Source organism: Alligator sinensis, unplaced genomic scaffold, assembly GCF_000455745.1.
Source record: "Alligator sinensis unplaced genomic scaffold, ASM45574v1 scaffold465_1, whole genome shotgun sequence".
Classification (NCBI taxonomy): Eukaryota; Metazoa; Chordata; order Crocodylia; family Alligatoridae; genus Alligator; species Alligator sinensis.
Genome location: NW_005841979.1, coordinates 855,984 through 881,722, shown reverse-complemented (window position 1 = coordinate 881,722; position 25,739 = coordinate 855,984). Strand labels below are relative to the sequence as shown.

Sequence of the window (25,739 nt, the reverse complement as noted above, 5' to 3'; positions counted from 1 at the left end):
AGGGAAAGTACAAAGCATCCTGGGATACTGGGACACTGTGAGTTAACTTGAATCTGGAAAGGATCTGGGATAGCAGTTCAATAAACTGATTTAACCTAATTCAGTTAAGTCTGATACTACATCCATCCAAGTTTATCTTAAACTGGTTTTGGACATTTTGAAAGTGGTTTATGCACACTGAACTTCTGTTGTGTTACAGATTTGAACCAGTTTCCAATCACTTATACCGGTTTATGTGTAATTCCTGTCCTTAAATGTTCAGATGCAGCTTAAAAAGAGTACACAGTTTGGATGATTTTCTGAATTTTATTCAATATATAGATCTTCAGGCTCCAAAAACTGGGCTGGAAATCCTGCAATTTAGGGTTTTTTTCAGGATGATGATTCTGTTTATACTTATTGCTGCTTGCTCTGAAAATTAAAGAGGGGACCAAGCTCTGTTCACCTAAATTTATGTGGGAACATGGATGCAGAATCATGGGTAAGATCTGCTCTCTAGTAATGTTTCCGAATATGAATAGATGTTTCCGTATTCTATATGCCACTTATGACTTAGTATAAATACTGTGTCAGTCTAGAAGCACCAGATACTTTGGAAGCAGGTTCACAATCTTTTTGAACCAGAATGTGATATTTACACGTATCATCTGCCAACCCAGTGAAACATGGCAGTCCTAATGTTCTGGAGTGTCAACAAGACTTAGTAGTGCCAGCTGCTTTCTGAGAGGCTTTCTAGTTTTGTGTCTCGACTGACGAGGGAGCAATGACAGTTTTAATGTAGTGCTGCAGCTCTATGAAAGTGTTTCGAGTACCAACATAGTAACTTCGTAGCTTAGAGTTGTTCCCTGTGCCAGCAGTAGCTGATCACTTGATGAGTTTATGCAGCTGAAAGTCTAGGTTCAATTCTCAGCTTGATATTTCCCCAACTAGTGGACTCAATGAAGTTCTCAATAAGGTATGACTGATAAACATCAGAAAAAAATAATAATTTAAAGAGCAGCTGGAAAAGGTCTCATCTTAATTAAAAGGTATAGAGGCATGTAATACAAATATGCATTTCCTGAACACTGGGGGCAGCACAGAAACTTGAATTCCAGCACCAAGATTCTTTGTGTATGGCCTTTTTTGCAAAATATTTTTTACTATTTACCATACCTTCTTGAAAACATTACTGAATAAAGATTGTATTTGAAGTCTTTTTAGTGGTCTTGGAAAAGCTGTTTTGATATGATATTTTTACCATAACCCTTCTATTCTTCCAAAACCAGTTACAAACCTATCTTTGCAAAAAGCCAAGAAAAGCTCTTTTTTTACCTTGTCTTTTTAAATAAATGCCAGTGACTGAAGCTAGGAAGATAGGACATTTCATTAATGGGGAGATGAATGAGTTAGAAATGTATTATTAACACCAGAATATTTAAGCCTGGGAAGAGATCACTTTTTGCTGATACCTTTAGACATACTGCTAATGTTCCCATTTTCTTAATGATAAATTTATTTCATTAGAAACGTTCTAATTTAAATGGGTAAATTTTCAGTGTCATATGAAAACTTTCCCAGTACCAGAACATGCTTACCATGGTCATACTGTTACTAAGGGTAAATAATTTTGTGTCTCTCTTGGTATAGTATGGATAAAGCCACTGAAGAAATTTTTATTTACCAAATTCTTAGTTTTAGCTTAAGGTTTTGTTTTTTTCATAGAACATGTTCTGTAACTTTTTTCCAAGCTGAATGTAATTACTGTGCTGAACATGTTTGAGGTACTTAATGGATAAGCTGTAGCACAAGTACTATTTATAACCTAGAAGCAAACATTCAACATTTCATTATATTGAAGTATCAAAGGGGTTTTTTATTGTAGTTTTAGCATAGTTATTGAAGAAAGATTCATAGTTATTTCTCAGGTGGGTTTTAACTGCCCAGAGAAAAAAACATTGGCCTAAAATTGCTATAAAAGTATGGGGGGGGTGATTCCAGTCTATTTGTAGGAGAGCAATAAATAAATAAAGCTGATACTTCATAGTTTGTTCTCCTTACTCTCTTATATCAGTATTACTTTTTGATGACACTGGACATGTCTACGCATGCATTAATATGCATTAGGCTGTACTAATATGCAGTAGTTCATTTGCATGCTTTTTTAGTGATGCTTAATGAACAGTAGACTATTTTACTGCTCATTTGCATTATGTCACAATTTTATGTCATGCTTTAATGCGCACTACAATAGTTTACTACACATTAAACAGCACGTGTAGATGCACGTGATGAATACATAAGTTAGTCCATATTGCAGTGTTTTGAAATGGCCAGAGATCTCAAGCTTCAGTAACACTGACCACATTTAATAAGAGGCAAGTTGCATACACATTCCAATAATCCAGGAGAATTCTCCCAGGTTTGTTCTCCTGGTAGAGAAACTTACCCACAGCCACAGGTACAGCTATTTGAATATTGAGGCCTTGAAGAGTGAAGAGTTTGAAGTGCTAACACTGTGCAGCCAACATCTCAGCATGCTCTGAAGACTCCCTTAGTCTGCCTGGTGACAGAATGGAGCAGTGCATAGGGCTACCCTGACTAGCTGGCCCAGACTGCCCATGGTCAGCCTGTGTTTCCCTGTAGCACAATGTAGGGATTATGAAGGCATCATGTTCTGCTCCCTTCTGGAGCAGCAGAGTCTAGCGAGTGACACACTGTTTCCCTGGGAGATGGGAAGGATGCTGAAGGACCATTTTGAAGGACAAAATTGTAGTAGGCCTGGTCTCCTGAACACCTAAAGTATTAGTGTCATTTTGTTATTAGCAGGACTCTACTTTTGTTTTCAGTAGGACAACACTCCACTGGGTGCTCCACTTTTGTTCTCATATTGAAACTTGAAACTGGCAAGTTCTTGGGGTTAATTGTAAGCATTTCTCACATCTCTAACTAAGGCTTCTGGAAAGGACAATATAGGTTTTGTCTAATTATCAGGAGTGCCTTTACAAGTGATTTAAATTTCTCTTCAAGAACAAGTTACAACAGGCTAAAAGGATTCTAATAGGTTTGGCTGCCTCATGGCTGACTACCAACTCTTGCTTAGGTGTTCAGGGGTATATATAAAAGAAGGAGCTGCCTTTGCCATATGTCCCATCTTCTCTTATTCTCCAGAAGCTTCTCTATGAGTTAAATCTATTCTGTCTATAGATGTCTTCCCCATTTTCATTCCACCCCAAAGTTTCCCAAAGCTCCAAGCATTGAGATTGGTGCCAGCACATTGATGCCTGGAGCACAGAGGGAACTGGATAGAGGCAGGCGGCCATTTAAGAAAAACTGTTCCTTCTAGCAAATCCCTAAGATCTGCAGGTCTGTGTGTTCTGGAGACTGTTCAAATACTAAAATGTTAACAGTGTCATACCTGCTCTAAAAAGGCACGACTCTGCCTTTTCCCCAGGGGGCACTTAGGAAGAACCTGAGTTGACAGTAATGGAATCCATTCGCTACAGGAATCATTCCAGCAGAGTGGGGGAGGGAGTCCTAAACTTCAGCTTCCTCAGTAATTTAGATGATGATTTATCCCAGAATTATTTTCCCAAACTAACACATTTCTGTATAGAACTATTGCTTTCTGTGCTGTTGTTTTGCATTTAAGTTTTAAATATTAGTAAATGCAGCATTAATCTGTGGACTGTGCTATACAGAAGGAATTGGTATGCTAAGGATTATTCTCTACTTTTTCACAAAATCACACACTTTTGATAATCACTTGGCAAGTATATATGTCATTGTACAATTAAGGTTTATATATAAATCTTAATTGAATTTTCTGACTTTTTATTCCTTTCCAATCTAGATGTAGATTTTATTTTGCGTTTGTATTCAAGGATGTCACTTAATAAACAGAGATATTATTTTAGTAGTCACCTTCCTAAAATACATTATAATACTAAAGCTACCTTTATTTTGTTAACTAAACTATCTTAAATCAATTAAATTATCAGATACTTCACAATCTAAATACTTCTGCCATATTCATATCATTATGATGGGATACTGCAGTATTATGATAACAAAAGCCATGTGTGCAGTGGGGAGTAGTGTTCAGAAGCTTGGTGTTTATTGATGAGAGGTTTCTGTGGGATAAGAGGGTGGGTAGATTTTTTTTTTTCCTTCACGCATTTAAAAATATCAGAATGGTGTTTTTGGCACATAAAGGCTGAAGACTCTCTTGCAAAGTCTCAGAGCATTTGTGTATGCCTCATTAGATTCAGATGACCTCGAACAGTACTAGGAGACTACAGAGGTTTGTTCCTGGAGATTAGAGGAATCTGCTCGTTTCATTATTTTTCCCTTCTTTAAAAATATGTAAGGTTTCAAATTTGCTTTCCCAATACATTTTCAGAATGCAATTGCAAAATTGGAAGCAAATAAATGACAACATTTGCCTTAATATTTAATTAGCTGATAGTCAGTGCTGCAAATTGTGTCTTCCATTACAAAACAAAGTAGTGAACTGCCAGGCCTGAAATAATGAAGCAATATATTACAATTAAGCAATGTAATTTTTATTTAATTAAGATCTATCTTATGGCTCTGTTTCTGATTTAACTGATGTCCATTGACAGAATGCTATATAATATACAATAACACTAAAATATACAGCTAATGCCTCTTAATATTTTGATTTATAGTATTTGGCCTTCCCCATAATACATGGAAATAGGTCCTACTAATCTGCATTAACTGACATATTAGTGAGCAGTGTCCAAGGTCTGCAAACCATACTTTGCCTAATGAGATTTTGGTACACTGGTAAGACCTTCACAGAAGTAGGAACTAATACAGAGCCCATCGAAATCAACAGGAATCTTTCCATGGACTTCAGTGTGCTTTGGATATTGATCTGCTATTGCACCATTGTAGGCAGTAAGTAAATGCAATTATTTACAAATAGCATGAGCAAATGAAATACTAGATGGAGTTACATCATATATGCCTTCCGTGTCACCATCACCATCATTTTATATTAGGCTTGAGGCTGCACAGAGCAGTGACAAAAAGGGCAAAAACAAAATACAAAAGCAAGGAGCAGGACAGAACCCAGATCTACATAGCCATGTTTCAGGAAGATTGCTACTGCATCACCCCAATATGGGTTCCACAGAGCAAGGCAAGCATCATTAGGCCTTGTTTTCAACCTTTAAATAGAACGGAGGTGCTAGATTACAGTCTCACTTCTGGGAGGTGTTTATGCTTGCATATGAGTAGTCTTGCTGATTTCAGTGGAATCTCTCTCACCCACACTGCACTGTGTTGCACTGTATGGTGCCCCCATCATGCTGCTACAGTGCACTAGACCACCTGCGCTGTGTGGGGTCCCTGAGTCCTCCTATCTCCCCAACTCCACACGTTGTCTGTGGGCTCCCTCTGTCCTGCAGGCCATGACTTCCTCCCTCCCCCCCCCCACCCCGCCCTGGGCAAAAGCAGGAAGCAGAAGCAAGAGAAGGGAGGGGGAGCCCAGAGGCTCCAGTGGCAGCAACGGGAGAGCAATGTGGGGAAGGGCACCTGAACTGGGAACCAGGGGACTCCCTCGGGAGCCAGATGTGGCCATGGGCCTCCAATTGGACAGCCCTGGTTTAAAGAAATAGAAAGGCAGTCCTTATTGCCTTAGTGACTTGAAGAGACTCGTTCATCTCTGTGGGAAGGCTTACACAAAGTAAGAAAGACTGGCTCTTGATTAATGAATTTTCTGTATACTCCAAAGCCTTTTGCCCCTGTTATTTTGATGCGACTAATTTTCATTTGATAGTTGTTTAAATTTCTTTGTGGAAGGCTGAAGGCCAAGTTACTTCTGGGACTGTGAGAGCAATTGTACACTCAGAGCAATAATGAATGATTGTTATCTCTCAAATCCCTTTTCCCTCTGGTTTTCTGAAATAAAAAATGAAGAATGATTATTCAAATCAATGATATTTAGGCCACAGTAGAACATCAGAACAGTGTGTTCAAAACCAACTCAAACATTTCAACCAACCCTCAGGTGGCACTGAAATTGCACTATATGAGTCTCCCTTCCTCCCCACCCATCATCTCTCACCATCCCCAAACCTTTTCTATATACTGTAACTCACAAAAATGGTTTTGCAAAATGCCCATAAAGCAACCATTAAATTTAAAATTATGTTAAGGTAGGAGTATATTTCTGTTAATATTGTGGGTGCTTCAATCTGGCTGCAGTTAACTACCCCACAGATGTGGTAACTTCATTAATACACCAATGAGACAAGTGAATAATTTAACAGAATATTGTCTGTAGCAAATGTCACAGGAAATGACTGGAAGGAAAATTGCCTTCAATAAATGAGGATCGAGAATGGATACAAACCAATTGCTGTTTAATGTACAATTCTGCTCAAATGGGGAACAACAATAGGTTATTGTTTTTGCTGGAATGATTGGAGTTTTTTTTATTATATTCTTCTCACACCCTGATTTATTTTATCTAAATATATTATCTATGACCTCTCTTTCTCCCCCAGCATGGGCACACAAATAACTGGGTAAATAGAGTATGGTGTTTGTACAGATGGGACTGTTATTACCTAGTTTACTTACTTACACTTTCAAACTTGAAGGGCAAAAGCTAAAACTATATGATGGATTTATAGTAATTTTGAGTCATCTAGCAAATTCAACAGTCCTAAACTTGGAAGTATTGGAGAAAAATCCTAAGCAATAAAATAAATACATCTGAAATTAACTCTGGAAATGACTTTTCCCTGTGGCCTAATAAATATTGAATGAACCAACATGCAGCAATATGCTAATGATGTGATATTTACCTAGTAAGCAGATACATCAGTTGATGCACTGCCTTTCTAGTGTGTTGTTGATCCACTTTAACCATTTAAATATTTTCTTTTGTCACTATTTTTCCAAAAGCAGTTTCTCTGGGGAATAAAATGGTGAGTGAAAGTCATCATGAGGCCCTGGCAGCACCGCCAGCCACCACCATCGCAACTCCACTTCCAAATAATGGCACCGAATCAGCCAGTCCTGGAGGTACGGGTGGAAAAGAAGATACATTTTCAAATTTAAAGAAGTTTATGAATGAACTCAACAAAATTCCACGTAAGTAAAATACCTTTGGCTTGAAATCCCAGTGGTAGAAAGCTACTGCCAACATACTGGCTATGTTGTAGAATATATTTCTGCAGTTTATCTAGATAGCAAGCTGATATCAAGCTAATATGTTAGGATTGCTGTCACATGATTCATTTTATTTTTAGTTTCTAAATCTGTTTTTAGGCAGGTATATAATCCTAATAATTTATATTCTTTAACTCCACGTGGTACAGCCTAACAAAGCTCAGAAGGGGAAAAACTAGAAATGCTAATTCCATTTTGGCTATGGATAGATGTAGTAATAAACCCTCTTAAAGTTAGGGGTGGAAGATTTTAGCTTTGTAACACACATCAATAAACCAAGGCAACTAATTCCTTCTGTCCATTCTTATACCTTTGTAAGCAGAGCTAAAACACTGTGACTTGAAATCTGAATGTAACAGGTATAAAATTACAGTAGTTTAATTACATTTACTCTAGGATAAGAACAGCCAGACAAAATGGTTCCAGGTTCCAACATGACCTGCTATAACTGGTATAATTTAAAACCAATATACTTGTTTATGTGTTCAAACCATTTTTTAAATAATTGCCATCAGATTAATTGTCCCTGGGATGAGGGTGACAAATACTGAAGGGATTTGAATCTAGTCTCCACTTGCTACAGAAACTGTGGTTCTGTTCTTTACAGATTCTTGTTGCTGGTCAAAAAGGTCAACAATGCAAAGTTAAATATGAACATAGAACCAGACTGCCCTCTTCCTCCTGAGCCTTTGACTCCAGTCCCTTGCACTGGCCCTTTTCAAAATGTCTATAAAGACATCTACTGTGATCCTTTTCATATGCCACAGCTAGAAGGCAGCTATTAATAAAGCCCTAGAGTGTGCCATGCACAAAGAGTAGGAGAGACTGTTCCTGTGCTGCCAGGAAAATTAATTAGGTTAAATTGTGCTCAGAAAACCCTAAAAGAAGTCCCACACTACAGAGGAACGCAAAAAAACAACCAGCCCAAAACCCTTACCCAACTGCCTGGGGGAAAAGGTCCTTCCTGATCCCAAATCATAGAATTCATTTAATCTAAAGTAATTCATAATTTATAAGGATTGGTAGGTACACTAGTGCACTGCATTCAAACTTCCACCCCTAGCAGCGGTCAGGGTCTTCAAAGGAAGGTCAAAAAAATCTAAAGATCAGTAACATATTCATAAAGAAAAGTTCTCCTTGGTCCCTACAGGTGACTGGCAGAAGCCTTGAAGCAGAGATTTCCAGACACCTCCCATACAAAGATTGGGGGTTTTTTCAACCCCTTCATAGAATTACTAAATACTTGAACACACATATAATACATTGATATTGCTGCCCCTATCCTATCCAACTATGCTTTTCATACAGTAATGAAGCTTCATCTTGAAGCTGTTGCCTCCACGAATTTTTTCTTTATTGGAATCATGGGATAATGACAGGATTAGGACCTAAGTTCAAGTCCCAGGAATAAGAGCAGTTTCTTACCAGCATTATTTTGTGTCAAACATTTAGTACAAACCTGCTTGCATAGGTTTACCTAAGGGGAGAATTTATCTGAGGTCTTTCAAAGTGGTGAGAAAATGCTGAGAACTTTAGAGCTCCAAGAGATTTTAAAATGTAGATAAAGTTGGAGTTGGCCTTCTATAGTGATAGTCACTCTGGGTACATACAGACATTCAGTGAGATTAGGGAGAGGTTAGATCAAGTTAAAAATGGCCACTCAATGTAAAGTAAGTCATGATAGGGGCTAGTGGGGGCTTGGAGAGGTCAGAGAGGCAAGTGGGATCTGTGGAAGGCACACTGAAAGGACCAGGGGGCAAGTGGGGTCTGCATGAGGTAAACGATGTCTGCAGGGGGGTTTAGAGGGGAAGGGTCAGTGGGGTTAGCAGGGTCCACAGGTTGGAGGGTGGGGATTGGGAGGGGTTGGGGTGGGGATTGGGAGGATTTTGCAGTATTGGGGGGCACAAGCAGGGTCTGCGGGGGGCTTGGAGGGATCGGAGGGGCTAGCATGGTCCATGGGAGGTTGGTGGGGTCCAGGAGAGTTTGGCAGGATCAGAGGGACTAGCAGGATCCACAGGGGGTGGGGGGTATCTCCCTCTCCCCAAGGCCATGGGCTATTTTTAGGCTCCCAAACTCCCACCCCAAGGAACAACCCCCCCTTGACCATCCCCCACACTTCTCCCCCCACCCCATTTTATTTCAGTCAGCTCCTGGCACTGGAAGTGCTTATGGGATAGGGGGTTTCATGGGGTTGAGGGGGTTCCATCTCAGGGAGGGGCAAGTGGTGGTTGGCTAACAATTGCCTGGTGTTGGTGAGTGGTAGGAAAAGTGCAGCCCCAGGACTGGGGCCAGTGTTTGAGCTTTTCCAGTCCAGGCCTACACTGGAAACTGTACAGAGGTTCAGATAAATGGGTCTTGCTGGGCCCAGTCTAAGTTAGACTGCCTTGGAGGTGCATTTAACTTAGATTTGACCACTCTAACCTTCCTGAACTTCTGTACAGTTCACATTTAAATCCCTCCGTAAGTTAAATTGCTAAGTGTATAAGGGTCCACACCCAGGTGAACTAAGTTATATCAGGTGACCATTTTTAACAAGACCTAACCTCCCCATAACCTTCCTGAATGTCTGTGCTTAACCTTTGATGTACCATCAGTCTTCTAGAAAAGCAGTGATTTTCCTTTCAATAAAGCTAATACTTAGATCCACTAACATAGAATTCTGTTCCTGAGTAGGAAAATACTGATACAAATTTGAGGGCTTAATTTTTCAATACTTGAAAATGTTTAAAGTAGTTAAGTATCATATAAGTGCTGGGATATTACTATTATTTTTAGATTATAGTATGAGGGACCACGCCTGTTCACTTCATTTTAGTACTTTGCACATTCATGTTAAAAACAGTGAACTAAACAACTATTAGAACTATTTCTAAAGTGATATTACATATAATAATGAACACATTCTTTCAGTATAAAAATTCAGATAGTATCAAAAAACATTATTTTGACACTTTTTGTAAAATGCAAAGCAAAAATTATTTTTGTTTTCTTAATACAGGTTTTTAAATATGCATGGGCTAAAACAGTTGCAAATTGGCAACCCAAGCAAATTTACAAAATATTTGGGCACGGATTATATTTTATATAATATTTTATATTTGTTTTGTTTTGGAGTATTTTTGGTAAAGGTTATCACTTATGGAACAAAATAATGTAGTGTGACCAATAATGACAGGTAACAAATTAGAATATTAATCAATTTTTTGTCTCTGAAATGAATCTTGGCAATCTGGCAGATGCACTTTTTGCAAAATTGATAGCAACCAGCTTTGGTCTGTCACTCGAAATTCCCACTTGCAAGAATGGAGGTGTTACAATGGCAAGAAGTCTGCATGTCATTAGTTAGGTAATCTGCACAGTCCAGTATATACCATATTCAGATAGAATTGCCTGATAATATCACAGGTGGAAAAAACTACTAGGAGAAAAAAGACAAAAAAAGGTGGAGAAAAATGTTCAGTACTGAACCATTTTTATCTTTTAATGTATGGTGCATGGAGTTGTTTAAATGAGGCAGACAAAAATCTGTATAGGATTTCCCTTTTATTTTTCAGCTGCAATTTTAATATGACTGGGGGCAAGAATGGTTTGTACTATGTGAAATTTTGCAGATAGAGATGAGTTTGTAATGCAGTGTTCTGTTCTTTGCAAATAATGTTGTGAATTTTTTTTTTTAATCATATAAAATCCTTCCTTGAGACATGGTTGAAGGGTGCAACGGCTATTAGCTGAAAGCAGATAAGGAACTACTGGCTAAAAAAAAAAATTGAAAAATCTTAAGCAGTTTGTCAATGAAAAGACTCGTGTCACTTTAAGTATCTCACCATATCTTCTTCTTACCATCTTTGCTAAACTTTAAGGAAATTCTCTAAATAAGCTATGAATAAAAAGGGCTATGAAAAATGCAGTATAAAATATGAGCAACTTTGCTAAACCTCAATAGTATTTAGTTAAGCCAGCCATCTATATTCCTGCATACTGCTTGGAAAGAATTAGATGGCCAGTTTGATCATTTTCATCTTCTTAGCTGTGCCTTGGATTACTCCCTTACCATGAAATCTGTTAATGAACAACAAAACACACCACTGTGTTCACTCTCAGAATTTTTATCAGATCATTCTTTTTGAAGACAAACCACAGATGTTTTGAAAGTTAGGCTATCACTGTGCCTTCATGCTGCCTGCTGTAGTGTACAGCTCTCTCACTCTATATCACAGCAACAGTGCTTAAGGTTTCCTATCACTAAATGTTCCCAATGGCCGAGTACAGACAGTCAAAAAGCACAGGTTAGTCTAAGCTGCGTAGACTGAACTGATTAAACAAGTTAACAGATATTCACACTTGATTTCAGAAATGCAGCCACCTGCCTGCAGAGATGTAGGCTAGAAGCAGGGGGGGAAGAGGAGTGGTGGCAACGCTAAAACATGCCTCCCTGCACTGCTGGAGCAGACAGCTTGAGCCAAAGCTAGCTTGCCCACTCTGTGGGGAGTGGGGTTTGTGGAGGAGGTGCAAAGCATCCCAGGATGCTGGAGGACTGAAAGTTAACTTGAATCTGGAGGGGATCTGGGACAGAAGTTCAATAAACCACTTTAACCTAAATCAGTTCAGTCTGATACTACATCTGTCCAGGTTTATCTTAAACTAGTTTCAGCCATTTTGAAAGCAGTTTATGTACACTGAACTTCTGTGGTGTTACAGATTTAAACCAGTTTCTGATCACTTATACTGGTTTATGTGTCATTTCTGTCCCTGGCCAGTATGTCCTTGGTTCCATACAAAAGGGAAATTAGGTTGTGCTAAGTATTTAAATGCCCCCCATCACTTGAATCAATGTTTGGCATTTACAATAATCTGAATGCTGAACAATCTGTAATGTATGTATCCTGTGTGGTGAGGGGTATTTTTGCTGCAATTTTATAGATGAGTTACCAAGGCACAATGAGGCCTAAAATTTACTTTGAGTCACTCAGGAAGTCCATAGGGCTTAACAAATCTCAATTTCATGCATTTAGCATGGGACAAGCTTCCTCTCAGGCTATAATAACTTCTCCAACTATTTCCTCACTTCTCTTTAGAGGTGGGTTTCTTTCCTTCACATCTTGAGGCTGTGAGGGGGTGACCAGGCCATCTGATTCATCCATGAAGTGTACAACTGTTTGACCACTTCAACTTTTTGTCTCCTGCAAGTTCAAGAAGGAAAGTCACAAGTTCTTGGGGATGTAGAAAGGCAGAGAGCTTGGTAACAGGGTGAATATAGGTATTAAACAGTTAAATAATGTTATGGACATTTTGAGCATTTTGTATCCCAAATTACTGTTTTCCCACTGCAAGAAAATAACTAGTACTATGTATGTGCGGTGAGTAGATTGGGAAGATTTACCATACTTATTTAAAATAAAACAGGTGCCTTTTGTAAAGTATAACTATACATGTTGCTTAAATCACCAGAATTGTTTGTAAGTAGTCTATCTTTTGAAATCTCAGGAAATATAGAAGCCTTTCTACCTTAGAAAAGATCACAGCTTTCAGGATGAGGTCTTTCATACCACTGCAAAATTGTAGGCCAGCCCCTGCTCTCATTAAGATTAACATTTATCAGAGTTTTTAACTTGGCAGCAAAGTTTGTACACCTTGCCTACTAGAGCTAGTAGGGAATTTTCAGCTAAACATTTTTTCATTAAAAAAAAAATGTAGATTTAGCTACATTGACTCTTTTCATGTCAGTGTATCAATTTAGTGTAACTTTCCAAGGGAAATGTTTTATTGAGAGAGAGAGATCATGCCCCAGTGAGTAGACTACTCACCTGGTATGTAACAGATCCATGTGCCTAAAATGGATTGGGCACTTGAACAGAAAAGTGCTGTTTAGAAAACAAAAAAAACAGTCCTGTTCAGAAAAGAGAAACTCCTCTGTTTTCTAGGTGAATGGCTGAACTACGGGACTAGGGCTACACAGAGATGGTACACTTAATGTGCTTTAAGCACGTAGAAAGCACTTTACAGCTGTAACAGAACAGATGTTCACAGCAGATATAACATTTTAAAAATGGTGGATCCCACTCTAAGTTAACCCTGGATAGATGCATACTAACCTGAAGTGCTTTCTCGTAGAGTACTTTATTGAATGTCGGTGCCAGACCCCGAGACTTAATGTAGAGAGTGATTGCCGCCATTCCAAACAGCATCGTGCAGGGCTGCTCTAGCCTTGGGCAGTGCTGGTTTGTTCTGCCCAAGTGCCAGGCTGGCCTCACCCCCTTGGCTGTCACTGACCTGAGTTAGCGATAGCCTTTGATCCCAGCCACACATGCAACCTGGCTGAGGGGGTTGAGGAAGCGGGGTTTATGTCCCCACAGCTACCCTGGCCCCATGGCACACCACAGACCAGCCAGTGGGGTGCTATAGGGGAAGGAGTCCAGAGCCCCTGTCAGTAGTGGCTGGAGGAGAGGCAGGGAAGACACCCCCCCCCCCACACACACACACACACTCACACCATTAGGGCCTCCCCACACCTTGCTGGCTCAGGGATTGGCGGGGTGGGCAGGTTGGGTCCACATGGTACTTGTGAGTCTTGTATTCAGTCTAATGTGGATTAAAATTCATGTGCACACACACACACACACACCCCTATTTATATATATTTTTTCCATTCCACTATGTAAATATATATATTAAGGATGCCTATTTAGCATAACATTCAGGCATAAATAACTGCAAATATCAACCCCTTCTTGACTACTCTACCAGTATCCCAACCCAAAATTTTACGTTTCACCTTACACTTCAAAAAACTCCAGGGGGATGATTTAATGTACATTTAGGGTTCTGCACACATGTTTCAGGGTGGGGGGAGGGATCAGCTCCCAGTAGCCACTCTAATTAAAACATCCACAGCGTCTCACGTATTCAGCATCCTAAAAGTATTTTAACTAAAGCTTGTTCAACAGTTCTAATCAGAACACGTCGGAGCATGTGTAAAGGCACCCTTATCTTTTTTCCTGTGTTTTATGATGCCAAAACCCAATGCTGCCAAAAATCTAAGGAGTTTAACACACACAAATATTTCCTAGGAAAGAGAGGGGGCAAGTACATTTCCCCTGACATAAGTTTATGTAATACAGACTCTAAAAGCTTGTAAATATTTCTAGCATATGCAGCCATAAGTGCTGGCCTTCCATTGCTCTCTCTTTCCTTAAAAAACATTGTTCTATCCCTCACCTTGTGCACAGAGTATGTGTGCATCTGAGAACATGCAGAACATTCTGAGAGCTGTTGTCTCTTCATTTATGTTACTGGGGATAAAATGATTGGTGTCATTTTATTACAATGACTCATACAATTAAAGTGCAGAGATGCTATAAGGTTACTGAGGCATAACTGCAGAGATTTTTTTCCTCAGTTATGCAAATCCCTGCACTTTGGTTGTGAGTGCCTGATTTGCATAATCACAGTACAGTTGTTTCTCAATAACTCTTCTGTATGTAAATCTCTCAACCCTGATTGGCTGCTATAATCCTGTTCTGATATGTCTTCCATCTGCAGCAGTTTTGAGTGATTTTCTAGCAATAAAGGCAACATCTCAGGTTTTTGCTCCCCTCATTTTAAACAGAATAAATCCAATATTTTAAGAAGGGAGAAACACCAAAAAGCAAAGAAAATGGCACTGTCAAACTTCTGGATGGGAAATTGCTTTAAAAGCTTTTTAAGACCTTTTTGATCCACTTCTTTCCCATTTAAGTCCCTTCTTACAGATCAGCAAAGCTCTTGTCCATACAGTAAAATGATGCATTATACTTTGTTTACATTTATCAAATCCTACCCCATCTCTCTGAAATGGTCATTATAACATAATGGGACGGAAAAGCCTATTACTTTGGTTCTGGGGACTGGGTCTTACAATGCTGAAGGATGGAGATCAAGGAAGAAAGTAAGATAAGGCAGAGAAGAATGAGTCTTGGAAGAAGAGAAAGGGAAGTAAAAAGATAAAAGAAGATTTAACCTTTTAAAAGGAAAAAAGATAAAAGACTTTCAGAAACTTGATGGTACACTTGAGATTTTCCCTAGCACTTTTTCCTTCAGTTTTCCTTGTAGTTTGAATTTTTAATTTAAAAATTCAGGTTGATGATGTTTATATAACCAGAAAACATTTATCTGTTCACATGTTACTACAGTTGCCAGCATATTACCCTGCAAGTAACATATGACTTGCAATATGTTAGGCCTTAGGAACAAAACCCCATCAGAGATCTTAATACAAAATAATAATCAGAAATCTGTGAACATTTTTTGTACATTTAATAACAAATGTGCACCAACTTGTTCACTCAAATGCTGAGACATACTGATGAAACCTGGAACTCATGACGGTCTCAGTGAGTGCCACAAGGTCTTTCTTATGCTTTAGGCTGATTGTACATGAGAAGGTATGCCTTGAACCATGCCTCTGAGCCATACATTTTTTACCCTTTCCTCAACCCTGTCTCTTGCTTCCGAGGGGCCAAAAGAGTGTTTATTCTCCATGGGCAAAAATTAACAAACCCCAAAGCAGAATAAGGGTAAGGAATATAAAAGAAAAAAACTTACTAAAAATGTAAAGACCATGATGTAAAGCTAAAGCAAACAGTAAGAATTATACATAGATGAATGCTATGTAAAATATAGATACATATGTATGGTTGAGTAAATTCAGCAAATAAAATAATCCTTACGGCTAAATACAGACAGTCAAAAAGCCTGGGGCTGAATTGATTCAGTCTTTGCAGGTTAGTTTAAGATGCACAGATTAAATTGAAACAGAAGTGAACAGACATTTTCTTTGACTCCGGAAATGCAGCCATGTACCTGCAGTGGCTAAGGCCAGAAGCCGGGGTGTGCTAGAGAGTGGCTCTCTGGCTACATGTTCACTTCCTCTTCCTGCTGTCCCTGAGGTCTCTGGGAGTTGCAGTCCAGACTTGCAACAGCAGGACTCGGCAGGTTGCTCATCATATCCTCTTCCTGTTTCCAGGTGCCTCTGGGATTCAAAGTCCACAGTCACAGCCAGCAGTAAGTTTGAGCAGGGGAAGGAGTCTGAGGCCTCCCTGGCCCCAGTCCCCAGCTGGGGTTTGCCTGGAGGGGCAGTCCTCCCCCCTGCAGACTGGGCTTGCCCCCCACCCCCTTTGTTAGACAGCTCTCACTGCTCTAGCTAGGGAGCAGAAGGGTGGGGCCAGCCCTGCTCCCTGGAGCAGACAGCACAGCCCAGCCAAGCCCAGGGCTGCAAAGCATGCTGGGATGCTGGGGGACTGTGATTTAACTTGAACCAAGAAGGGGTCTGGGACAGAAGTTTCATAAACCGGTTTGTCCCAAACCAGTTAAGTCTAATACTACATTCAACCAGGTTTATCTTAAATCAGTTTCAGCCATTTTGAAACTGGTTTACATGCACTCAGCGTCTGTACTGTTACAGGTTTAAACCAATTTCTGATCACTTAAACCAGTTTACATGTAATTCTGTCCCTAACCTAAATTGCAGGTCCACGCACATAAGCTATTCTTCCTGGTCTCTTTCTTTAGCTATTATAATTCTGAGAGCTTTATATATCTCCCCCTCACCTTTTCTGTACCTCTGGTCAGTCTAGATTGGATTACATGTCCCTATGACCCTGTCCAAGAGACAAGAAAGTCATTTCTTAATTTTTTTTTTAACTTGACATCAAGATCCTGAGCAGTTGGTATAAATGATACTGGGGACTCTGTGCACTTTTGTAGTATTTCTGAAATCTGTTTTTGTAGACTACCAGTTCAATGGTATATAGAAAATAATTAAAGGGCTTTGTTCAGCCTGTCACTTCCACCCAGTTTGTCAGTATGCTGAGGGCAATGGGTACTATTCATGGAGTCAGATACTCTTCAGCATGATTTCAGGGAACAAGATCTTTCCCATTCAGTCACAAATACACAGCATGGAAGGAGACTGGCCAGATTCCAAACTTGTACTAATGCACAGAGATAAATACATCAAACCACCATGAATTTATTATCTGTACTACTACTACTACTATTACTAATAATAATAATTATTATTCAGATAGCCAAAGTTCTAGTAATAGACCCCGTTGATCTAGGCACCATATAAAAGCAGAACAGAAAGACAAACTTGCCTGAAGGCAGACTAAGTTTGCCAGAATACACGTTTAGCTAGGGAAGGTGAAAAGTCCTACCCCATTGCTAAGCCAACAAGACCTGGGTGTAGATGTACCTGTAGTGACATAAAGTGCTTTTGGAAGCTTTCTGTACCTTGTAGGGTGGCTATACCTGCAAACCCCCTCATGTCAGCATGTGCTCCCTCTATACAAGAGAGTTTTGCTGACGTGGCTGTGTCAGCTTAGCTATGACAGCAGAGGCTCTGTAGTGTACATAGAGCCAAAGAAAGATAAAACAAGAGGCAGCAAATGTATGTAGGCATAAGTGGGAATGCATAGCATGGGAAGAATAAGACAGCTCTGATCAGCACCATGGCAATGGTCTTAGCACACCTGCAGCCTAACTGTTGTCCAGCCTTTTAGGTGTCATGGAAAAGGAGAGTTTTAAGGGGATGTTTGAAAATGAGCAATGAGATAACTTTGCAAATACTTATGAGAAGATTCTCCCAAGCTAGGAGAAAGTCCAGAGAAGCAGACTTACATTACTCCTGTATCCCATTTATTGAAGCCATCTTCCATTTTGCTAATGTTGCTCAAAGACATTTACCGCTCTACAGAGGGGAAAAATGTGAATTATTAGGAATGGTGACTCATTTGTGACATAAATTAGAAATGGAGAAAAATATGTGAAAGTACAGGATAAAGGAAATGTCAGTATTGTGGTTTTACTGCAAATCTCACAATATTTGTTCTTTTCCATTTGACTCTAAACTGGAATATTAATGATTTACATGAGAATCTCATCTTCCATGTTTTAACAAAAGAGTGCCTCTGGCCCACTTGGTTGATAAAGCATGAAAACATGGCCCGAGTATATCCAGTAAAGTCAGAAGGAATACAAAGCAAATGAAGTCCAAATATATTACTAAAAAAATAAAATAAAAAGACCATATGCTTTTTAAGTCATTTCATTATATTTTAGGGGCCTGTCTCAAGATTTTTTTAACACTTTTCATTTCCCAAGCTGAAAATCTAACTCTTGAATCTAGTACACCCCATGCAGATGAGTAAAAATAGAAAATTCAAATTAAAAGCTCATCAAGCAGAGCACAAGTGAAAAAGAAGCATTTCTAGAGAATAGTTTGTAATCTGAGATACTCTTTGATTATTCAGTGATGCCCTCCTGATTCCAACAAAAAAGGTTACCTTAAGGAAATAATTATAAACCCCAGTGATGTGCCTTTTGATGCAAATCTCTTAACATATACTGTCAGGATTGGGAAGCATGTGTGACAGCTGCCATCTTGCTTCTGACGCAAGGGCTGGGACCAGGAACCTCTGGGGTTTATAAGCATAAGCTACCACTGTTTGAGCTAAAGGGTCCGTAACATGCACAGAAGGGGACCTGTAACATGTTCACCAGTTGGTTGAATATTTCTTCTGATCAAAGGAAGCTCATCCCAATGATCAGTTGTCCATAGGAGTTAAAATCCCAAATGAGTTCCAGTTTAGAATATATCTGCCATTTTGGCTGACACACCAAGGAGGGAACACGAGACTACAGTCAAAATCATAAGCTCAGTGGCGATGCCTAGGGGGTGCTTAAGCAATGAGCAGGGAGGGCTGGCAGGAGTGCCAATGTCCCCCTGTGAGTGCCAGCTGGGGAGTGGGAGCACCAGATGAAGTGCCGCAGCCACTTCCAGGAGCACCATGGCCACTTCCCAGTTGGTGCAGTCGGCCGTGGCCCCCCCGCCCCGGTCATCAAGATTGGTCGCCGGGGGCGGGTATGTGCCCCCCCAACTAAGGTGGCACCAGTCATCCATCCATAAGCTCTTACATATGAAACAAAAAGCCAGCTGCAGCACACTGCATCCTCTGGGTTAGGTACAGACATTCAAAAAGCCCATGGTGGAATCAAAGTTATGCGGTTTTCTATAGGTAGCATAGATTAGATCAGTAGTGAACAAAATGCACTTTTGCCCTTTGCTGTGGGGAAAAATCTTAGACCAGTTTCTGCCATTTTTAAACCAGTCGATGTGCTGAAGTTCTGTCCTTTTATGGATATAAACCAGTTTCTGATCATTTATACTGGTAAAGGTGTAATGTCTGTTCCTGACCCTGATGACTAGAGATGCTTATAACATATACTACTCATGTACTTGCATAGGGGATGAGGCAACCTGTGAAATTGGTGTTCCATTTAAAAATAAGATAACATACCTTTTGTTTTACTAGAGCCAGAGAGGCAAGAAAAACCTCAGTAGCAAAGGAATTATGCACTATTAATTAGATGGGCTGGAAACAGGTATAATTTGTTCCTGAAAAAGATACTAATGTAATGCAAAGTAGCTTTTGAATTAGGTAATTAAAATGGGGGGAAGAAAGGTAAGACCTCATAAAAGTTCTCCTGTGAATATTTTTGAAAATATCTGACACCTTAATACATTCCCAAGATGAAAAAAAAATCCTCTTCAGGTCAATTTTTTATTACCATAGGGATGAAAGTAATCTATAGCAAAGAACTGAGTGGGCACCTACCTTCAGCTTGCTGACAGGATTTTAACAAGGGGCTTCTGAGAACACCCAAGGGTCCCGTCAAGCATATCACTGTGATTATTATTTTATATTCATTACAATGGCTGTGTAGGTATTTTATTGCATTATGGATATGTCAAGTTGTGCCAGCTCCTTTTAAATTGAGCAGAGAATTCAATTTGCAACCAGAAAACTGTGAACATGTTTTTCACTACCTTTTTTTTTCAGCACTGGGAATTTCTTTTAAAATTTTAATACTTACTATTAGAAGAAGACAATAAAATGTGTGTTAAAATGTTATTTACATGCATAGAATATATACAGTCTTTGTCTTTCTCAAAATTACCTGCAGAAGGATTGCCTATAACAATTACCTTACATGTATAATTCATTATTCAATATTGCATTGAAAGTGCTTATAAAAAAAGTGCATAAAGCAGTTGTTATGAGCCTACCACTGGCAATAAATTGAAATTAATAGTTGCTTTGCAACAAAATACAGCATGCAAGGCAAAATATGTATACAGTTAAGCTTACTAGAGTTGTTTAAAAAATCTGTGGTAAAGTAAAGGTTAATAAAGTCTCAAAAATGCGGTGCTAAGATTGGCATTACATCTCTGATTCACCTATTTTGCCTGGATATTATAAGACATCACACCCACTTATAAGAAAAGTGTGTAAGTACTGCAGCATCTGCCAGACAGTATCATGCACTGTTATGAGAAACCTGCAGTAGATTGGCACAGAGGTACAAATTAAGAACAGAATGTCTGTCATTGCTGTTATTGTTTATTAAATACCACTGTAAGTGGATGAGCTTGGTGCTGAAAAAGATCTAAAAATAAAGACAACTTCCCTGAAGGGTTTGTAAATATAAAGTATAATACAACACTAATTAAGGTTCATAGATGTAAACTATAAGCAAAATCTTTTCACTACTATGTACTAGAAGACTTGCTCAACACTTCTGACAGTCACACCTAAGCATCTTGCTTGCCACTTCAAAATAGAAACTGTGTCCAGCTATCAGGGCTGTGCAAAATTTCTCTGAGTGTTTTGTTTCAAAACTGTTTCGACGTGTTTCGAGCTCGAAACCATGAAATCGAAATGAAACAAAAAGCATTGAAACAGCTTTGAAATTAAATGAGGGCACTTGAAATGGAGTGCAGCCCTGGCTCTCCCCACCTCCCACCACTAGCCTGCATTCCATGGGGCTGACAGCTGTTTGAAGGACAGCACCGGCTCTGCCCACCTCCCGCTGCTGGGCTGCACTCCAATTGCCTCTGCCAGTCCCATGGAGCTCACCTTGGTGGCAGCTCTGCCCACCTCCCAGGGGTGCAAGGCCCCAGATCTGTGCTGGATGAGAGGAAGTTCAGGCTGTGGCAGCAGTGATCTTGTCCGGTGCAGGGCACAGCCTACGCCCACCACCAGTCCCAAGTGGGAGAGGCAGCTTCAGCCTTCACCCATGCAGGATGCAGATCTGGGGGCTTGCACCCCTGGGAGAGCTGCCAGGCTGTGCCAGTCTCCTCCCGGGGGTGCTAGCCCCCAGATCTGCATGCCAGATGAGAGGAGTCCCAGGTGGCAGCAGCAATCTTCTCTGGTGCTGGGCATGGGTGGCACCCAGTGCCAGTCCCAAGCAGCAGCAGCAGCCTCCTCTCATTTGGATCTGCGCACCGGATGAGAGGAGGCTGCCACTGCCGGCAAGTGTCAGGATTTTTGCTTTGAAGAGCTCAAGGTGCAGTTTTACAGAAACCTCTGCACCTATCACCTTGAAACATGGCAGACTTGATGCCCTCAGGAGAGGCTACCATCCCTGCAATTTTCATCCAAATTAGGCAAAACATAACAAAGTTTTAGGCATTTTCATGATTCCCCATTATAGCCTATGGGCAAAACGTTGAAACTCATCGAAACAGTGAAACAGTCTTGATGAAACGAAACAGGACAGTACTTCAAAACGAAACAAAGTGAAACAACAAAATGAAACACTGTCCCTTCAAAATGGTGAAACGGACATTGAAATTTAACAATGGTGTTTCGCACAGCTCTACCAGCTATTATCAGTTTTACAGGTGAACAGCATCCCTTCCTGGTTCCCTTTAGATTTAGAACTGTGCTTCAAGCCAGATCCTCAACTGGTGTAAAGCATTGACTTTCAGTGGTGTTAGCCTGTGGGTACCAGCTGAGGATCAAGCCTTAAAGCTTCAGAAACCTGGTATGGGTAGGCAAATCTGACTCTAGAGAGAAAGCCTGTAACATCATACTTAAATTATTGGCTTCTGAAGGCTCAGTTCCAGCTGGCAACTGAATAAGCCATCTGGTAAGGTCAGTTGGTAGGCTTTTGAATCTGAATCTAATCTTAATCATCAACTTCAGCAAGAGCTCCCTAATTTGCTCACAGCTCCTATATCATCTGGGGGCATGTTTCAGTACTCTAGCTGGCATCATTTCCCTAGTTCAGGAAAGGACTGCCAGGACAAAAGTTGAGGCATGTCTTTTCATATGGCAGACATTTACTATGTTTTTTGGCCAAAATAAATCCTTCTTCTAGAAAGAAGTCTTTTTGACATCTTTCAGGACAGTGTTCTGTAGGCCATACTTTGCCATTCATTATGTTCTCTAAATTCCCACCATGGGGCACTTCCTTTATCTTTGAAGTTTTTGAAAAGAATAATACTTTCTTTTCCTTCTATGGATTCATAATAGCAACTTATTTGGTATCTAACATAAATGAGTGAGGCAAATCCCTCCTCTCCTAGATAGTGATGATGTTTATTTTTACTAATTATTATTACACAAAATTGTCAATCACTCCTAACTACAGAAGACTTCTCCCTGTTCTTGTCACATTATGTCATTTATGCATTGATTAGCATTCCTTGTAGCAGAGATTTGGCATATGTAAAACAATTCCTATAGCAGCATTCAAAATTGTTTCTTCTTTTGGTTCAATATCTCCTTCCTCTTTATCGAAATCCAGCGATTTTATATCAAGGTTCCTCAGCCTACAGTAAACCAGGTGTCAGTAAAAAGAAAAACAAAACAACAAAAATGTTGTTCTGAGCCAAAATGTAGGACTTTAGGTCTCTGTAGAAGAGCCTGCTATTTGTAATATGACACAGGTGCAGATTTACATGCAGTATGGGCAGTGGAAGGAAGACAGCAGAAGATGAGGCAGGTTTACTATTCATAACTTGCAGTCTATCATATCCTTTTAGATTATACCTCTGTGATGGTAATCACTTCATATGAACCTGTTCCAGAATACCAGTGTCTAAATGGTCTTGCTTTATAAAACCTTTTTTGGTGGGTTTTGAGTGTTAGAACTGATAGCTGTCCCAATTCACAAAAAGTAATATTTAAAAATATAAAGATTACTGGGCACATGAAAATACCTAATGCTTTCTGAAATCAAGGGTAGCATTTAGAATTATAAAATGATTTGAAAATATCAGTCAAAATGGAGCCGAGTGATCACCATTTGGGGTCATCCATACATACATTTAATTATAATCTAACCATATAGAGCATCTTTACCATATCAATTTCCATGATATAAACACATATACTGTAGGGGAACACATAATACAGGTTAGAAGAATTATATTCATAAAGTATTTTTTTCTATTAAATGAATACACAAATGGTAGATATTGAGCCCTGGAACATTTCCTTTAACTTAAGGAACTTCTATATCTTGAGCATTAATCCTGCTTGAGCTTTGGCGTCTGTCCATATAGAGGTTCCTACAGAATCAGGAATCCACTGCCATGACTATATTGCCAAAAAATATATATATAATTACTTAATGCCAGTATAACGATGATGCAATACGAAATGCACAACCTGTCTAGGTTCATTACAGATAAACAACCCCACCTCACACCCACACACTACTCAGCATCGAAATTTTTCCATTGTGAATAGTAATGAATAAAAACAAGTCCAAATTTTACTACAACAACAAACACAATAACAAACAAATAACAAACAATAAATGAAAACCTCACAAAGAAAAATAATGAAAATCACACTATATACATTATATTGCTCCTCAGTAGCAAATAAGCTGCTGACCAGCTTCACCTTCCCTGTTACTCCTTCTATTCGGACTCCAGTTGGCAACAAATTGAAACCTGGCTTCTCTGGAGCCTTTGGCTTGGCTCCAATGCACTTGTGTTATTTCTTTTTCCCAGCAGGCACTCAAAGCAAGACACATGCCTCTGGTTAAGAGAAGAGTCATCCAAATTTCCCATCAACCTCCTTCAGTTCCTGTGACACTGGACAGATTTGTTTCCCTTCTACGAGCAGGGGCCAGAACTCACTCGGCCCTGATCAGTCAATGTTTTCTATAGGACAGTCCATGTCCGTCAACCAGTCACTCTCAGGTGCCGCACACACTCCAGTCTTGTTGCTGGCATAGTTTTTTCTTGTCCATGTGACCTCAGTGTTACATCAACGTGGCCACCAGACACCATCGTATCTTCAAGCATGCTCAAGAGCAGGAACAATTCTTTCAACTGGCAGGCCACTTAAGTTTTGGTGAGCTGTCAAGGGCTGCACACAATGTCTTTCAGAACATATCATTTTAACAAATTATAGATTGAAAAATAAAATCTTATATTAAAAATCAAGCATCTACAATAACATTTTAATTTTCTTCCAAAAAACATTTTTTTCCAGATTTTGTTTTTTTGAGCATTGTATATAGAGGGGATTGCATAATAGCCCAAATAAATTCTTGCTCTTGTATGTTGTGGGGTGAGGGGTGGGAGATGTAGGAGTGCATGTGTGGAAGGTGACGGGGTGCATGTGTTGCGGAGCGCAGGTGTGGTGGGCGGCTGCCCATACTTTAAGTCCCAAGAGCCAGTCGGGGGTGGGAGAGAGGGAAGGGGGCAGGTAATGCATGCAGCAGAGCTTGCCTGAGCACAGTGGTTGGTGCAGATGTAATCTGTCCCCTTTGCTATCCAGTGCACAGCTGTCCCCTGCAACACTTCGCATGGGGCCAAGTCATGCAGTCTCCCACCCAAGTAGCTTGTGCCATGCTCCTACCCATTCCTGGCCCTGGCCTCAGCTGGCTAGCATGCACAGCTTCCTGGCAGGGCTGCCTTCCACCCACTTGGCCACCCGCAAGTGGCTATTTATCATGCCAGGCAGCTGAGTGGATGGGAGCTGGGGCTGCAACGCCATATGCTGGGGCAGGAGCTGCTTGGCTTCAGCTTCCCCTACCCTGTCTGGTTGGGCATATAGTGCTGGGCACGTGCTACCTGCTGCCTGGAGCAGCACACCAGGGGCAGGAGGAAGACGAGGAAGAGCCTCTGGAGGCAGGGAGAGTTGAGCAGTACCTGGATGGCTGCAGCAATGGCAGAAGCAGCCCCACCTGGAGGTTAAGCATGCTGGTCAGGGTCAGGGCGGTGCTGTCGGCAGGTGCAGGTGAGTGCAGGCTGGAGTGCAGTGCAGGCTGCCCCGGGTGGGGCTTGGCCCTATGTAGAGTGCCACAGGGGCAGCCATGGGCCAGTTACAATTAGTTGGCAGGCGTTGTCTGGCCTACAGGCCATATTTTGCCCACCCCTGCTCAAGAAGGCCTCACTGACATTCCCAAGATCAACACATTTTGAAAAGTTCCTTTCTGCAGTAAGAGAGGGGTTGCACCAGTATCATAAGACATTTATCTATTCTGGTCAAAGCTCAGTAACATCAATTCCTAAAGAGGGTTTGGCAGAAAATAAAGCATCTTTTAAACATAAAAGAATCTGTGTTGTTTCAGCATCTACAGAATGATTCCAGATGCATGCGATTATTTTTTCATGTTCCTAGCCAACAAAGCAATGTTGGCAGAACTTTGTAGTAGAGACCAAGCCCAGGTAGCCCAATAGTACAAAGCAACCTGCTACACTTTCT

The 25,739-nt window shown here is 40.3% G+C and overlaps 1 protein-coding gene across 6 annotated transcripts in view; it reads left to right on the top strand.

Moving 5' to 3' along the window:
• Positions 1-25,739, top strand: part of SYT1 (synaptotagmin 1) — a 575,639-nt gene that overhangs the window by 372,763 nt on the left and 177,137 nt on the right. For 5 of the 6 annotated variants that reach the window (XM_025200918.1, XM_014518734.2, XM_025200919.1 and 2 more), the window contains one exon: positions 6,922-7,110. In XM_025200918.1, the coding sequence (XP_025056703.1) occupies positions 6,922-7,110 (189 nt within the window). The remainder of the gene's footprint in view (positions 1-6,921; positions 7,111-25,739) is intronic. The other variant, XM_006021113.3, reaches the window with a different exon arrangement.